Source organism: Branchiostoma lanceolatum, chromosome 18 (assembly GCF_035083965.1).
Source record: "Branchiostoma lanceolatum isolate klBraLanc5 chromosome 18, klBraLanc5.hap2, whole genome shotgun sequence".
NCBI classification, from domain to species: Eukaryota; Metazoa; Chordata; class Leptocardii; order Amphioxiformes; family Branchiostomatidae; genus Branchiostoma; species Branchiostoma lanceolatum.
Genome location: NC_089739.1, coordinates 9,718,837 through 9,736,237, shown reverse-complemented (window position 1 = coordinate 9,736,237; position 17,401 = coordinate 9,718,837). Strand labels below are relative to the sequence as shown.

Genomic DNA, 17,401 nt, shown 5'->3' with positions numbered 1-17,401 from the left:
AGACATACATGTGACATTGGAAAGTGATGGACATTATTGTGAGAGACCAGTTTGTCCCAAGATTGTTAGTTGTGTGGCTTGTTTTCAGTCTAAGTCAGTAATGCTCGTGATGACCAAATTCCTGACCCGGAAGCATCCATGTTTAGAGTACTGGACCATGGCATCCTTCGGCAGGTAAGTCATCTCATCAGCTAGTCGTCTTAGTCTGGTCTGTAGGGGACAAACGGTTAGAAGTTGATCCGTGATTAGTTTCATCAGGTTGGTAAGTCACTGAATAAGAATAATCTTTTTACACAATCAAGAGATTTATTCCACCGACGTTTCGGTGACCATCTGTCACCTTCTTCAAGGCAATTCTGACTGGTTCACATACACCCCAACCAATCAAACCACGTGAATCGCATTGAAACTCTGACTCGTATCAGCCATTTCCCGAAGAATCCCTTTCTAACTTGCGTTAAAGGCCCACTATGTAGGATTTTGGCGCAAAAATTGAAAATATTCTTGTGAACAAATCTTAATGTTAATGGCAGGTACTGACATGTACAACCCCTTTTCAGCATATTTTCTTCATTATTTAATCTATTTTTGGTATTTGTGAATTTTACAAAAACAAAACAAAAACTCCCGGACACCACCTCAATAGTAGATAAACAACAACATCCCAGTGCACTGGAGGACCCCCATGGTGGTCTAATCACTTAGGCACACTTTAGACTGCCAGATGCCATGAAGCTCTTCTCTTTGGAAACACTCATATCTTTTTCCAAGAGGGTAAAATACAACTATTAATTTATTCTAGAGTGTCTACTTTGAAGGGCATCAATAAAGTGTGGTTATTTTCCCTTCAAAACTTCAATAACACTGGTAAGGATGATTTTTTTACAGAAACTGGTGAACTGTAAACAGGCACCCCACTGGGCGATCAGCCTGATAAGAGGTAGAGAAGCCATGTGCGGCCATGTGTTAGTTTCACACTGTGTGTTGTTTTGGATGGAGGATAACAGTTTTTTAAAGTTGTTTGTATGGTGCAGTAATGTTGTAACCTCCCTTCCTGAATATCTGTAAGCAATTCTATAGAGTTGATAAACTTGCTATGCAAAGAAACAGTAGGAAAATCTACTTTCTGTATTGGCCTAAAACTACATAGTGGGTCTTTAAAGACTACATCTGACCAAACAAACTCGCCAGTGAGATGGTGGAAGGTGTTAGCTTCCAAAAGATGTTTTCTGATTGACAATTTTGGCACTTTGGAAGTGATTGAATCCGCCCGTGATTTAACGTTTAGAGAAAAGTAGTAGAAATTATGCAGTTTTACACCGTTTCGATGTGTAAAAATTAGCATGATTCAGTCTTCTCCCATACTTTTTATTGTCAAATTTACACCCTCAAAATTGAATTATTACCAATAGATCTACAAAGAAGAAATTGCTCACCATAGTCATATTGGTTTCCTTGCTGATCTCTCTTAGAACGTCTCTGATACACATTTCAACATGCTCCACCGATAGAGACAGGAAAGGCACCACGTGATCAATAAGACCCTGGGTAAGAAGTTCTTCCTGCCAGGGGAGATGACCTGAAATATATGTTTGATGTTCAACTTCATCCGAAGGCTGAATATTTTTTGAAAATTTCTATGTTATTAAACGACAGTATTATGTTTTATGTAATTTCAGGAAATTCTTAATGTTGATGTCATTGGTGTCTTATGCCCTTTAAGTTTAAGGTTTTAATAAAACTGCCTTTCCATATATATAGGGCGGTTCCCATGGCCACCTACGTTTCCAATGACTAGGCTAAACAGATGTGCAAACCATTATAGTAGATTGGGTGTTAAGAGGAAGAGGTCTAAAATGAAGCTATTTTATCTGTCTACCTTTTACGCATTCTGTACCGTCCTGGACGAAGCCCTTGCAGCAAAAGTAGTGTGTATAAGCACATGTCGCCTGGTGTTCTTCCGTGAAATTTCTGTAAAATATTGATACAGAAGACAACTATCACTTCAACAAACTATCAAGAATGACTTTCAAAACTTTACACAGTTACTACTTTTGGCGTTTCTTATCACCTGGATGTCTAACCTTCATCAACGTATTAAGAATATGTTAAGCACAGAATTACTTTCAGATTCAAAATTTTTACTTAAGTAAATTTTAAAGTAAAGGGAAGAATTACATGTTAACAACGCTTTTGCCTGGTTTTCTACCAAGTGCAAAATATGCTAATCTATGTACTATCCATTTTACTAGAATAGATATGGGTGTATTTTGGCCATGATAGGCGATGAATCATACACATATATTTTCGCTGGTAGCGCAAAGTTGCATCAAGCGATGATCAACAATGGAAATAAGCTACAGTGAATTGCATGATTGCTAGCCATTCTATTTATGGAACATGAGAAGATCGATACTTTTTGCAGGAGTGTAGCCACAGGAATCCACATCTGACGAGCCTCTGAACCTGAACAGTCTCCAAGCAAGCGTGCGTTCTTGTATCCACACACACATTCCCGCCGCTTGGCACAGGCATCTCTGATGAATTACAAAGCAAAACATTGGCGACAGCCATTATTTCACGGAGGAAGGAGATGCATATAAGTTATCAGACTTTATGGCTTAGTCGTGTCTAATTCAATCATCTTTATGTTCGCAACAGTGGTCAAGGACATTAAAACTGATGCAAGGTCACGGCTCTTGCCAAACGTGACGTATATTAAATGTCAGAACACTTTTTGTCGTTTCCATATCATTTAACATTTTTGTCTAGACCACATCACGTCTGGCTGCGGTTTTATGATTCATACCTTTTTTGCAAAATCCCAACGGTGTTTGTTTCCATTTAATGTTGCCCTGTGGAAATAAATGGCTTTCATTTCCCAAGATTACCAGCTATAGAATTCTATTCCAGGTTACTCCCTACAAATTCAAGATGTATTGATATTGATACCGTGACTGACATAACCCTCGTTTGCAGGAAGCTGGATATGAAAATGTTGGATGGAGTTTTTGATAGGATGAGACTCGTGTGATACTGATTAATGTCGTGCATGGATGGAAAATCTAATAATAGATGCACATAAAGACTATGTCTGTAACGTTAAGCCATGTTGATTTGATCATATGGATGACATCCAAGCGCGCATCAATTTTCGAAATAAAGGTTTTCACCACACCTTAAATAAAGCAGCTACAAAGCTAGAAGAATTGCAAAAAGGAGAAATAGAAATTTAAACGGACACTGACGTGACTTTGACATCATCAATGTCATAGAATGCCAAAATCAATTCTAATGCCAAAGAAGATGTGAAAGAACAAAAATGATGAATTTATTGTTTGGAATACCATACTCTGTGTGTTAAGTCATTATTTCATGAGCACGTAGATTTCATAATGAAGGCAACTTGTTTTTTTGCTTGTCTTATTCGCACTCTCGCATCAGTTTGTTGTTCTCAGAGGATGCCATCCATATAATAAAATCAACATGCCCTTAGATTTCATGATGAAGGCGACATTGTTTTCGCATACTCGCATCAGTTTTGGGGTTCCCAGAGAATGCCATCCATGTAATCGAATCAACATGGCCTTATGGTCTTATCTCAAAACCTCACACGCGAATGATAACTCACCCGAGCAGGTAAGCCGCATCTCAGGGGCGTCTCTGAACGCCAAGCCGTCGTTCTGAGCCACCTTCCATTGTTTCCTGACTTCTTCAGGCCTCATTGGTTTATCCCTCACATACATCAATAACGTAGCAGCGTTCCTCGTCTCAAAAAGCAGTACCCAATGTGTTCCGTTGAAGTATAGATATTGTTCTTTCTCTTCGTGCTTATAAACCGGCCTGTGAAGATATGTCTGTATTTTGTGGTAAAAGCCAGTGACTGGATGGTCGTGGTACCAGTCTATTTTCAAATCAGGACACCAGGCTGTGAATACCAAGCAAAAACAGGTTCGTAAATTAGAATGAAAGCTCATCTGTGTTGGTAGAGTACATATTGTAAAGTTTTGAGCTTTGATCCAATACAAAGAATGAACTCAACCATGAATTTTCGGTCGGAACTCCAACCTTCCTGAAATGTTTAATGTACTGCGCTGAACGTAAATTAGGCTTAACTGCCACGTAGGCCAGAAGTAATACAGGTTTATGTGACTCAAATACGAGAGCATTTCAAACAAAGGCATATGGTAACAAGGTATTGAATGAATGTTTAACATGCACATGTAACGAGATGACAATGCAATTGGTCAATAAGACCACCCACGCATAAACCCCATTCATATCAAGTCATGTTAAAGTCTTTATATTACGGGTATCTTAATGATTTTCTTCAATGATCTAAATTTTATCCAATTAGTTCTCAATATGTTAATTTCCTTTGTCGTATCTTTTCTATTTGTAGCCTACCTTACCTGAGTCGACTAGATTTACTACGCATTCTTGGAAAAGAGGGCATTTAGAATTCTAGACGCATACCTTGCCTCCCTAGAGCGCTTTTTGTTATAGCCTCCTCAAAGCCTTCCAGGGAAAAGTCTTCTCTTTCGATTTCTTCGGACCTTAACTTCATTGTCATCTTGATTATTGCATCAGAGGCCGAGTAGCTGTAGGCGGGAACAGATATTAAATGAGTTGTGCTGAAAGAACGTGATTAGAATGCTAAAAAAAATATTTGTAAGATCACCCTGTTCTTGTAAGGCAGGGCCATGTTGATTTGATTCTATGGATAACATCCTCTTAGTACCCCAAAATTGACAAAATCGTGCGAATAAAAAACGTTTGGCAAAACAAAGTTGCCTTGATAATAAAATCTACGTGGTCAGGACGGTTGAATAAATGGCTAAACATACCCAAAACAAGAGCTTTTAAAAAAAGCTGGCGTTTCGGCTACGTTTATAAGTGTGAATTGTCTTTTCCCTTTACTTGAAGTAAAATCTGCCAGAGGAAGTCACTCAAGGGCTGTTCAGTCTATAAGAAAAATTGTCATTTTGGGAAATGAGTACTGTTTTAATAGAGAAAGGCAGATTGGGGAAAGCAATTTTGAAGTTACGTCACTTAACTTAAGTGCTTTTGAAAAAGCTGGTCTTGGCCTACAACTTGTACTTATTTGTAAAATGTATAATAGGCTCATTATAAAAGCTATCAATGTAATTATGTACATGGCACGCAATAAAACATAAAATTTGAAAAAGCACCATTGAATCATCAGCACTATGGTAATTAAGTGAAATAGAAGTTCATAACAGCTAAGGTTCTATCTAAAATGACTACCAAATGTCAAACAAATCAACAGCTACCTCATCCGTATTATTCTGGTTTCCGCATTTACAACATTTCTTCCTTATTTTCCTGGGTAATTTTGCTAAAATTCATGAAAATTCCCATAGTTTTGTGCCGAGGGGCGCCACTTTCCACGTCCGTGTTGTCTGAATGAAGTCGATACTGAACAATGGAGCATTTGCTACTGTAACAAAGAATCGCTGTTTTGCAAACAACATCAAGAGCCTCTGTTTACATCGGGGATAGAAGTTTAGTGGCGAGTGTTTTGCAAGAATCATCTTACCGCGCATAGGAGCCGCTGCACGGTATTTTCCATTACAATGAACAGAAAAATTCGAATGCCGGGTTTGGAATCTATGAAGTCCTGTTCATAAGACAAAGGCCTTGTATATATTAAATGAATATCTAAAAATAACAAATATAAAATATTTCTTTATTTATTAATGAAAAAAAATGATATTCATAAATATGATATTGATAGATTAATATAATATCAATATATATTTTTGATATTCAATATCTAAAAAGAAAAAAGAACCAATCCATGCACGGAGACGAACCCGGATCTTCTGGGTCCGAAGTGCTTCGCGTTGCCAAATCGGCCAAGCTGCGGTACGTAACTATTTATTCTGGACGTAATGCTATAACCTCACTATATGGTATCATTTATGCCGATTTTTGGTCGTTTTCTTGACGAAATCATTTTTTTTCTTCTGCAATCTTGTGGAATAGATGTAATATGGTCATTTTTCAGGATATCAAAGTCCGAAACCACAATGCAATGATATTTCCGAACAGTTGTAGCAGTTACATGCGGTCGCCGTCCTGTGTCACATGCAAATCTAGCCTGCCTGCATTTTCGTGCTCTCTTGCCATATAAGGCAACGGCTATACAAGGATTTGAGAACGTATTGCCATATAAGGTGTTATTGTGTGCGACACAGTGTTGAACCAAGCTTCCCTGGTTCCTTCCTTGCATGCTTGAAGGTAAAAGCCAGGACAATGCGTTCCGGCGCGCATGCGCCGAAACGCAAAAATCTACGGGGCCAGGACGGTTGAATAAATTGCTAAACACACAGAGGATGGCATGTCGAATACTAGATGCTTCATTTTCATTTCTTCACACTTTGGAATGGATTTGGGCATTCTACAATAGTATCGTTTACCAATATCTTTTTGCAATGTACGACATATGTTTGATCATTTTGCAGCTGCTTTGTACGATTTACAGTATGGTCGAAAACTTTTTTTTTTTCGGAAACAGACAAAATTTCATTATGGATGTCATCCATATAATGAAATCAACATGGACTTAACGCAATCATATTGCAGATTGTAGCTGACTAAGGCAATTTCATTTGTAGATGGACGTAAGACTACGATAAGGTGTCAAAACTACAACTTGCATTTGCAGATGGCTATCAGTCAAAGGTAGGAGTTGATGTGGAAAATATGCTAATCTATGAAGGACGAGGCTAGATCCAATCTATATTTTGGAACAACCCTTGACCTTGGTGCTGTTTTTATGTGCTTTGTGATGTGTTTTCTGGTATACCTTGAGGATATGAATATACAGATATTTTGCAGTATCTTCGTGTACAGCTTGACATACACGACAAAATGTGTTTCATGACTGCGTACCTTATATTTTAAGAACACATTTGCTTTTCCTTGTTCCTTGACCACCCTGGCTTTGGTGCTGAGTTTAGGAACGTGCACCCAATATATGCATAGATGCCATTCACTATTTACCGCTTGACATATACCACAAAGTATGACTACGTACCTTATCAGAATAAAGATGGCTTTTCTAAAGTTAATTCCGTCCACTTTGACATACTCTTCAACGAAGGGCTTGATGGTGTCAATAAGGTCCCGGGGCATTCTGTCCACATGGTCGAATATGAAAATGGAATGTTGGCACCGACGCACGCCTTCATAAATGTCACGACGTAGCTGTTTCTGGAAGCAGAATGAAGATGAAACGTTAACGCAGAAGTTAGATAAAAGATAGCATGCATTACGATAAAGGAAAATGGCTTACCTTTTTTATAAGAATGTATCGAATTTACATGTAGGAAGACGCTTGTCTAAAGGCATATCATATGAGTCTTATGCTAAACATAAATCTACGTAGCCCAACGATACACAAGGCCCCCATGTCTTTAGACGGCGATCGCACTGCGGCCTCGCTGCGACCTAAATTGACTTTTTATAATCCTTGACTTCATAAGCGGTATATCATGAAAAATGTAAAAGTATTGCTAAAAAGACAGCAAAACACATAAAGCGTAAAAATATTCGTTTTTATGTATGAAATTCGTTGAGCGCTCTGTAAAATCACTCGGTCGCAGCGAGGTCGCCACCCTAGTAGCATGGAGTGTCACGAATAACTGTAAATGCATTTAAGTTCGCCTGGTTTTTTATTTCGCGCTGAGGCGAAAATGGAGTGTTAGCGGTGGCTTTGAGTTTGCGGAAGCGCAATAGTCACATACTGCTACAGTATTGAACAAAAATGTTTGCGGTGGTTTTAAGTTCGCGGTGAAACGTCTCCGCGGAAACCACGAACATAAAACCACCGCGAACATTTCTGCATTTACAGTATCCTGATTCAAACTAGATAAGACAGTCCAGCTTATAAGATTGGTATTTTGGCATCGAGCGCAGTCAGGAACTGGCCTTCTTGTATCGGTTTTTTTGAGGTCGATATAACACATTAGCAGCAACTAATACCAGGAGAAAAATGTCCAGGTCCAGCAACTTTGATCCCAGATATCTCACACCTTTACCTGATACTCTGTTCGACCGGTAAAGTGGTCGTTAATCGTACACGTACGTCAGATGCAATGCCTACACAGGAGAAAAATGTCCAGGGGCAGTAACTTTGATCCAAGATATCTTACACCTTTACCTGATACTTAGCCTGGGTGCCATCCTATTTCTACCGCTACCTAGCGATAGAACTAGGATGGCACCCAGGCTACCTGATACACTGTTCGATCGGTAAAGTGCCCGTTAATCTTGCCCGCACGTCAGATGCAATGGCTACTCCATTAGTTTAAGACAGAAGATGTCCCTATAGCGCAACTGGTAGCAGCCTCACAATTGAGCTCCAGATTCCAATTAGTTGCTAGTTGGGAGACCCGGGTCAAATCCTGGGAAGGGTATCTCGGTTGGGGCTGCACCCGTCTTTCGGAAGGGACGTTAAGGGGGTCCCGTGTTCGAATAGGTACCTCGAGCTCACTAGAGGGGAGGACTAACAACCCCCCTTCCCTGTAAATATAGCTCAGTACTGAAACAGCAGCAATGGAATTGTCTTTAGGTGACACAGGAGAAAAATGTCCGGGAGCAGCAACTTTGATCCGAGATACCTTACAACCCTACCTTACTCTCCGTTCGACCGGTAAAGTGATCGTTAATCGTACCCGTACGTCAGATGCAATGTCTACACAGGTGAAAAATGTCCAGGAGCAGTATCTTTGATCCAAGATATCTCACACCTTTACCTGATACTCCGTCCGACCGATAAAGTGGTCATTAATCTTACCCGCATGTCAGATATAAGAGCTGTACCATTTGTCCAAGACAGTACCGGTTTAAGATTAAGAAACAGAGGTTTATTGCGTGAGGTACAATGTAAGGTATCTTGTACATACATGGCAGTTGAATTACTGCTAATATCAAACAATTTGGAAGAACTAAATATACTTATAGATAATAGTAAATACAACGTAACTATGTATACTGATACTCTAGACCATTATGTTGCGTCAGGAATGTATAACGTTGTCTCGATTTTGCATATGAGTTTTATATAAATTGACCTAATCGGTAGATATATGAACAGGGCATGCTAATATCACGTTGAATAACTCTGTCTTTGTATGTGGTTTTACATGCAATAGACTGTAACAGTTTTCATCAGTCTTCATAGGTTGGACAATCTATTATGAACTGATATTCGTTCTCAAAATCATTATGTACTAGTTATCGTTTTTTCGCACCTTATATTCCCTTATGTTGAGCTCATCGGTGTGTTTGAAGTCGACCTCAGCGGAGTAGTAGTGAACGTATGGGGATCCCATGCCGTTTGTGAAGACTGCCTTTGCGATCATGTCAGTCGCGAACGTCTTTCCTACTCCTGACGGTCCGTGGAAGGAGAAGACCAGCGCTTTGTCTGGTTTTGGAGCGGTCAGGTGGCTCTGAATGGCCTTGACCACTACATCTCTCACTAGAGGCTGACCGTACAGCCTTTTGGTCAGCAATGTCTCCAGATCTATAGACGTGGAGAAATTAAAGTGTGGAAGAAAGCTCATAAAGGATACGTTGGTGGTAATGTGTGACTGTATACGCAAACCATACGCGCGCACACACACACACGCACATACACGAACACACATACGCACATACACACATACAGACAAACAACCAACCACACAGACATTCACACAAAGAGACACACATGCACACACACATGCACACACACACGCGCACATACGCGTACACACACACAAATGCACACACACATACATACACACATACATACGTAAACACACACACACACACACACACACATATGTAACGTGTACTCTTCACGCATGTATGTGTTGCAGTTACTTCGTGGTTATAAAGTTATTCTGCGGCGGTACTGTATCAACAAACTGCACCTTATGCAAATACAGCACTAATACTTCATGCCTTGTGAATGGCGTATTTACTTAACATATATACAAGGCATTAGCCTCCGGCGCCTGGCTGTGAATACATGTGGGTTGAACATGGTCCACTCTTGACATGGCAATAGGGATATGAAATGATAAACGTAATTATTACAAAGAATTTAGATCTTAAATGCAAAATTATTACTTGATGTATACGTACGTGCCTACACTCCAATACTAACATGGTATCATATTTGTTCAGTTAAAAACTCATTTAAGGAAGTTTTATACTTACATGTCATGTTTGGGTTGAATTTTCCGTCACAAATTGTGGTAATTGGCTCCGACGGTGGTGTCGAGGAATACAGCACAGTGTATATGAATATTGACAGGATTAGAACAGCAGCAACAACTCCAATCGGCACGACCATAGTTCTCTCAAGTTCTCCACGTTGTTGACCCATTTTGGAACCCATTGTTTCGTCTCGATATGGTCGATAAAGTACCACTAAGTTTACATACTTCGAGAAACTGTGACGAAAACAACAACACACCCGTTCCTTGTGTAGTGACCTGATCTAAGGCTAAGCTGCATGGTCGTTGACCAAGGCGCTTGGGTATGTCGCTAATAATTAAACAACTCCATGGTGAAATCTGCCACAAGTAGGTCCCAATGTTTTGTTACACGTCGATGTTTGAAACGCGAGATACCGAGGTCCTTTGAATAGTCAAATGGGTGGACCAAATGATAGCTATACAAATAGCTGTATAGGGAGTACCGATTGTAAGCATGTTGTATCGAATGTCCTACCATTTGGTGAACCTAACTTACCGGGGACCAAGGTTGAATGTAAACAATGCAAAGTTCATATGTGAAACGTGAGACGATTGACTAGAAACGTCTAATATGAAGGGAGCCTTCTGGATATTGATTCATTCTCAAAACCTGTCTGCAAAACTATAAATCCATACTCCCTTGCTATATCTGATATATCTAGATTATTGAGTCATATAATATATCATGGATATATACAAATTAACCAACATGTGTCCGCTTGCTTTCACGTTTACCGCAGAACCCTTTGCAAACACGTTTTGTAAGATGTCAGACTTGAATGTTTCATGGTCTAGAAACATAGCTGGCGGCGTCGATCGGTTGTAAAGGTAAATGGCCCATGGAACACCTAGTTGTCAGTATGCGCGTGCAGAGGCATGTCTTATGTTTCAATCTACATGTTATAGTAATACAGCTTAAGCTTGTTTTTTTTTTAAAGAAGAAAACGAAGAAGGTGTATTGACGCAACGAATAAAGTAGAGTGACGTACGTACGGTTAACTAAACAATAAAGGTAGAATGTTTATTATTTGCCTTTTACATCATTTACATACGACCTGCTTTTTAGTAGGTTGCGTAGTCCAGTGGTTAGCGGCCCTGCCTCTGGACAAAGAAGCCTTGAGTTCGATTCCGGCTGTGTCGCTCATCCGACATGCACGCTACCGGAAAGGGCTGTAGTCCTCAGGACGGGACGTTAAGCCACAGTCCACTGTTAATTGTGCTTGTCGAAAAGAGCGAAGGGAATTTCCCAAGTACAATGAACCTGTAAATACTACTAGCTGTACAACGCTTCTGTCCTCTCTGTCACGACCAGTGGAAAAGCAACTCTTCAGTGAGCTAATAAAGTAAACTGGTTCGACATTGCTTTCACCGTTAGAAATTTCGCTCGTTTGACCCATGATGTCTCTCATGTGTGGCTATTTGTAGATATCGATGAATTTGCAGGAAAATCCAACAACCACAAAATCAACGAAGAGGAACATCGATAAGTCTTTATTCACAATTACGGAATCCTAAGGCAGAATTTCTTGTCCCAGTGCCATGATTTAGGGCAACTGGATAAAAAGCGGAAATATCGGTTTCCGTTCTTTCCTTAATGCTTACTCGTTTTCCACAGGGGAAGGATATAGATTTCTCGATGCGAAGAAAAATAGTCCTATTGATACAATGTAATTGTGAACCTTATGGGACTTTCTATCAATACCTCCGTGGTACGTTGAATGTAATTCTGATATTCTCTTAACAGAAATTAGAACCGAAGACCAGGTTATACATTCAGAAATTTTATAGATATACGGACAAATCGGAAAGATTTCCAAGTTTCTTTCGCTGTGTTCAATAATCTTCTGCACATTATGACTGAGTTTGATTATAATAATTATTGTACGTGCTTTCTTAGTGTTCCCTTTGCACTGTTTTATTTACAGACGAGAATTCATTCACAAGTTGACTGTCTTTATTACATAACGATTGCATGAAAACACCAACTTGAAGATACAGATCATTTGACTTTTCAGTTGTTTGGGATATTGATAAGATAGTTTTCGCAACATTCTATGAGAGCGATTTACAAACAAGTACTTTACTTCAAGACTTAAGGGAATGTTGATGCGAATCACCCTGGCTATAATTGAACCATATATACATATAACATATCCACATAGTTCTTCTGTTTGTTTAGGTCATCTATGTCGTACAGGTTTTGAAAGCATTTCTTGTCTACAGCCAGCATACATGTATGCCGTTTTCAGGTCTGAATATGTATATTGAACTATATCTTTACATAGAATTATAATAGTTTTGAGCGCAATCCACGAATCCAAACGCAACCTCATCGACAATATATCATACACATAAACGCATAAGACATCATAATTTGGGTGAATCTTGTTCATATCAAAACGACTAATATCAAGATTTGACAGACGATAGGTTATCATCAAACAAATGGATTCGAAAGAGGAGCTTGTTACCAAGATTTTCACAGCTTACCATTTGACTCTATGCACCATATATCTGTGGCAAAAATATTTCTGAAGTTTTTTTTTCTTATACCACAAGGTTTGATACAACAATGGAACTGTCTGAAGAAAAACATGTCCTTGCATTTTTCTCGAATAGAGTTAATAAATAGTGTAGTATAAGTAACATTTCGACGAAAGTGGATTATCAGTGGTGTTAATTTCGTCTTTTATTTCCACATTTGATTGAACTGACTTCACATACACACTGAGTGTTGTACTCTAGGTTATTCTATTCAGAAAACATATAGCCTGGTGTACTTTCTTCAGGTTTCTTCAAGTTTAGTTGAATCTAACATCCGATAAACTAAACTTTAAAACCCACTACCTCTCAAAGCTACTTCTATATGTACAATCGCATATCACCACAGTCCAGTCAGTCAAAGGCTTTCCAGTATGGGTAACAGGGTTCTTTATTCACAGCCGACGTTTCGGTCCCGACCGTCTGTCACCTTCCTCAGGACAATGCTGATCATGACTGGCATGGTACTATTTTGCACTGCAGGCTAGGTGTCGCTGCTTTCAATACGGTCCCAAACATAACGTAGCCACCTAGCTTACAGTGTGGAATACTAGTGTAGCAGTCAATATTCCCCCGAGGAAGCTGACAGACGGTCACTGAAACGACGACTGTGTCTGTATGTATTGGTGATAAATAAAGAACCTTGGTATCCAGTTGTTCTCCAACCTGATTGAATTTTTCATGTCTGCTTGTCAGCATGTTTACTGCTCGTCATCCTTGGCTGCCCAGTTCTCCATCTTCATGGACAGCAGGCTGCTGTAGCACATCTGCAGCCGCTGGGCCTGGTCCTCCAACTCGACCCCGAGGTCATGGAGTCTGCGCAGCATCATGTCCCGTCTGCACATGCGCAGTTGACGCTGGTACTTGCTCCTCTCATGGGCTCGAATCTGCTCCTCCTCTTGAGCCAGCCGGATTTTGTCTTCAACCATCTTCTTCTCCTCCTGAAGACGGCGAACCTTTTCTTCCAGGCTGCTCTTGATCTGACGGATGCTTCTTCCGCCAGCTTCTTTCTCAACCTTCGTTGACTCCAAGTCGAACTCCTCAGACGCCTGAGCTTCAAGACCGTCCAGTTCCTCAAGACTTGGAATCTCTTTATTCTGAGGGGTAGGAGCCAACGTGTCGTCTGAGTCAGCCTCGCGGTCAGACTTCTCTGTATGGAAGAAGTCGAATGTGTCGCTATCGCTGTCTGGCTCGAGCGCCGCCATCTTGGATTCTTCAATTCCATTACCATTGAACTCCGTTGCCTCCGGGGTATCACCTTCAGCGTTTTCCACTTCCTCCTCCTGGGAGTTATCGGATTTGTCGAGTGAGTCATTGTTTGGTAGGTCTCGAACGGGCTCCTCCTCTTTGATGTATTGGGTACCCTCCATGGTCGATTTTTCCGGCATATTCGAATTCTCTGTATTCTCGAAGTCGTCGTGACTGTCCTTTTGTAAGGCGGTGTCAACTGCATTGTTAGCGTTGTCTGGATCATGTTCCACGATGTTGCGCATGATCTTGTTATCTGTGTATCCATAGATCGACGTGCTATTCTGGTTGATGTGGTTGGCCTCGTTCTCGTGCAAGCCGTCGCTCTTGTACCCAATCTCACTCGTTCCCATCGTTCCACTTCCGTTGATGATGTCACTTCCGTTGATGATGTCCAGCGCGGCCATTTTTGTCGTGATCGTTCCGTTCATGTTTCTCTGATTTTCGAGGAGCACGTAAGAGTTATCGGTTGGAGAAACGGCACCGATGTTGCCGTTGAGAATAAGCTCTTTCGACGGTTGTCCCAAGTTTAAGTTACCAGCGGATACTTGCATGCAGTTGTTGTTCACGGTCACTTCTCTCTGGAGGCCGGTGATATACATCTTTTTCACTCGCCGGTGGCCGTTGATGGTTTACGAGGGCGTCAGACAGTCTCCTGAAAAATAGGACAATACATCTTTCAGTATTTTCAGATAACCGAAACCGCTTTCAATTTCCCCTAGCCTTGAAAGATAAGGTGAAAGATTGGCAGGCACCTAAATTTCACCGGGTACGTGAGTTTAGCCTTTGAAAAGACAAAAGTAATGTGGTGGCGTTGCAAATTGATTCTGCCTTTTATGGTCAACTTCCAATAAGCCTGATTAGAGCTGCGTGAGGAAATACAGCGTAGGGAGATTTCCGGTATTGATAAAATGATCAAAGGCGCTCGAAGATCGATTAAGATAGGTACAAAACAGGTAGGAGGACAAGAAAACGAAGGAATGAAATCTTTTTTTTTCACATTATTATATACGTTTCCTAAGAAATATCTATTCACTTATTGGCAAATGCCACCATACATTACACTGACTTTCGAGGCAGTGTAGCTGATATTGGAGAGTCAACAGATAGGGACGTACAAATGCATAGGTAGTAGCAATTTACAACCATAGGTAATGGCAATTTACAACTTATGAAATGTATATGAGTCCCAGAAAATTAACCTCCCAAGTCTAGCCAAGAATAAATTCATGTATGTATCGCAACCATCAACCTGTAACGCAGTTTCTAAATACCACATAGACATCTTTACGGCAGCGTTGTTAACGTCAATTTGTTTGATCGGTTAGTTAAGCCTTATAAAGCAGGGCACAGTAACAATTGGTACTGCACGGTTGTTGGTTACATTGTAGGTGTCCCATTATATCCAGCCGATGATGGGTTTCTTCGCCAATGAATCTAATCGACCAATCTCCACAGTTATTCTATATTTGTCGCTGTGTTTACTCGATGACAGTACTAGGGCCGATGTTATTTCCACGAAATCGATTGCAGTTTGTATCTGCCAGCGTTGATTTAAAGCTACATTGCCGGAATGCCTGTAAACTCAGTGACTCACTGAAAGTGTCAATCTCTTTTCATTACCATTAATTATACATATCTAACCAATAACTGAATTATTGATATGGCACTAGATATGTTCATACCAGTGATCATCTGCTACCAGTAATTTTTGTAACATTAACAATCGTTTCAAAGGGACACGTCAATTTTCATTTGTGCTTTTACTTCTGACAGCAAAGAAACATTCGGTCGATTGCCGTGACTCACTTTTATCGACAACTATAAATCAATACAGCTGTCCGATACCATTATCATAAAATACATAGAATATATTCATCTGGATTTTAATGCATTAAGTTACTTACGTGCATGAACGCTTGGTTTTTACACAATAGTTAAAACATTTTCAGTGACTTTTTCAGCCAGCAATACAGTTTCTGATCGTGATGTTTTCAAAACTCTAGGATCTGGTTTTGCATTCTGATCACAGTTAAATCATTGAAGAGGACATGTACATGTAGGAGATCACATTATATATTACAGATCTTGAAGTAATATTCTAGTTTATTGAGACTTTAAAACAAGACGCCACGTGTAAGGCGTCTGTATGCATCTACAGATTTGACCTTTAAGGTCGCCCGAGCTTCCTTATTTCTACACTATCAGGTCTGTAGTTCTCGATAACACGTCTTGAAGTAATATCCTTGGTTATGGAGCCTTAAAGACAAGACGCCACGTGTAAGGCGTCTGTATGCATGTACAGGTTTGGCCTTTAAGGTCGCCAGAGCTTCCTTATTTCTGCAATATCAGGTCTGTAATTCTCGATAACACGTCTTGAAGTAATATCCTTGGTTATGGAGCCTTAAAGACAAAACGTCACGTGCAAGGCGTCTGTATGCATGCACAGATTTGACCTTTAAGGTTATCGGAGCTTCCTTATTTCTACACTATCAGGTTTGTAATGTTAGATAACATGTCTTGAAGTAATATCCTTGGTTATGGTACCTTAAAGACAAGACGCCACGTGTAAGACGTCTGTATGCATGCATTTGCCCTTTAAGGTCATCGGAGCTTCCTTATTCCTACACTATCAGGTTTGTAATTTTAGATAACAGATCTTGAACTTCTTTATAGAGCCTTTAAGGCAAGACATCACGCTTAATACGTCTATATGGATGTAAAGGTTTAACCTCGAAGGTCGCCAGAGCTTTTCTACTGCAACACCACCAGGTTTGTAATTTCCCGTGAGTCAGCTAACGGTATCTCAAGTCGTTGGAGTTGCTGGCTGAATAGCTACTTGTAGGCACGGTGCCGTCTTCGATCAGTGGGATTTCAGTAGCTTTGCTTTGAACTAGTAAAGCCCCCCTCACACTGGACCCGCGGCACCCTGGCGGTATTGCTGCGTCCTAAACTGGATTTGTGTTACCCTTGACTTTATAATGGGAATATCATTCAATTCAAAACGCACTGGTATGACCAAAAAGACAACAAAACACACAAAGCTTAATTTAAAAAGATTTGTTTTTTGTACATGAAATTCGTTGAGTGCTTTGTCAATTCGATCGGCCGCAGCGGCGCCACCAGCGTGCCGTAGGTGCAGTGAGAGGGGGGCTTTACCAGTTTTAGCCTTAGAGACTGTATGAAACCAAAGTACTACATTTTTTTTATTATCAATGTAAATGTTGAAACGTTCGGGTGGTTTGATGTTCGCGGTTAAAACCACCACGAAAATGCTTGTTCTGAAAACGGCCATGAACATATCATAATCAAAATACACATGATAGAGTTTTTCTTTA

General features: G+C 40.2%; 2 protein-coding genes and 1 long non-coding RNA gene across 4 annotated transcripts in view; all 3 read right to left on the bottom strand.

Annotated features, from left to right (window-relative positions):
* Window positions 1–1,442: 1,442 nt before the first annotated feature.
* LOC136424413 (uncharacterized) lies at window positions 1,443–4,030 on the bottom strand. Its single transcript, XR_010753885.1, has 4 exons — window positions 3,632–4,030; window positions 2,417–2,537; window positions 1,880–1,971; window positions 1,443–1,579 (listed from the first exon to the last, which is right to left on the bottom strand). It is a non-coding gene; the product is annotated as an uncharacterized lncRNA (long non-coding RNA).
* A 426-nt stretch (window positions 4,031–4,456) lies between these two features.
* LOC136424719 (torsin-1A-like) lies at window positions 4,457–10,807 on the bottom strand. The gene is made up of 4 exons (XM_066413341.1): window positions 10,234–10,807; window positions 9,282–9,553; window positions 7,064–7,239; window positions 4,457–4,601 (listed from the first exon to the last, which is right to left on the bottom strand). The coding sequence occupies exons 1-4, from the start codon at window positions 10,412–10,414 to the stop codon at window positions 4,457–4,459; spliced, it is 774 nt and encodes a 257-aa protein (XP_066269438.1). The 5' UTR covers window positions 10,415–10,807.
* Window positions 10,808–11,750: 943 nt separating this feature from the next.
* LOC136424330 (UPF0500 protein C1orf216 homolog) overlaps window positions 11,751–17,401 on the bottom strand; it is a 37,004-nt gene continuing 31,353 nt past the window's right edge. For both annotated transcript variants that reach the window (XM_066412889.1, XM_066412888.1), the window contains exon 2: window positions 11,751–14,718. In XM_066412889.1, coding sequence (XP_066268986.1) covers window positions 13,517–14,665 — 1,149 coding nt within the window. In that variant the 5' untranslated portion in view covers window positions 14,666–14,718 and the 3' untranslated portion in view covers window positions 11,751–13,516. The remainder of the gene's footprint in view (window positions 14,719–17,401) is intronic.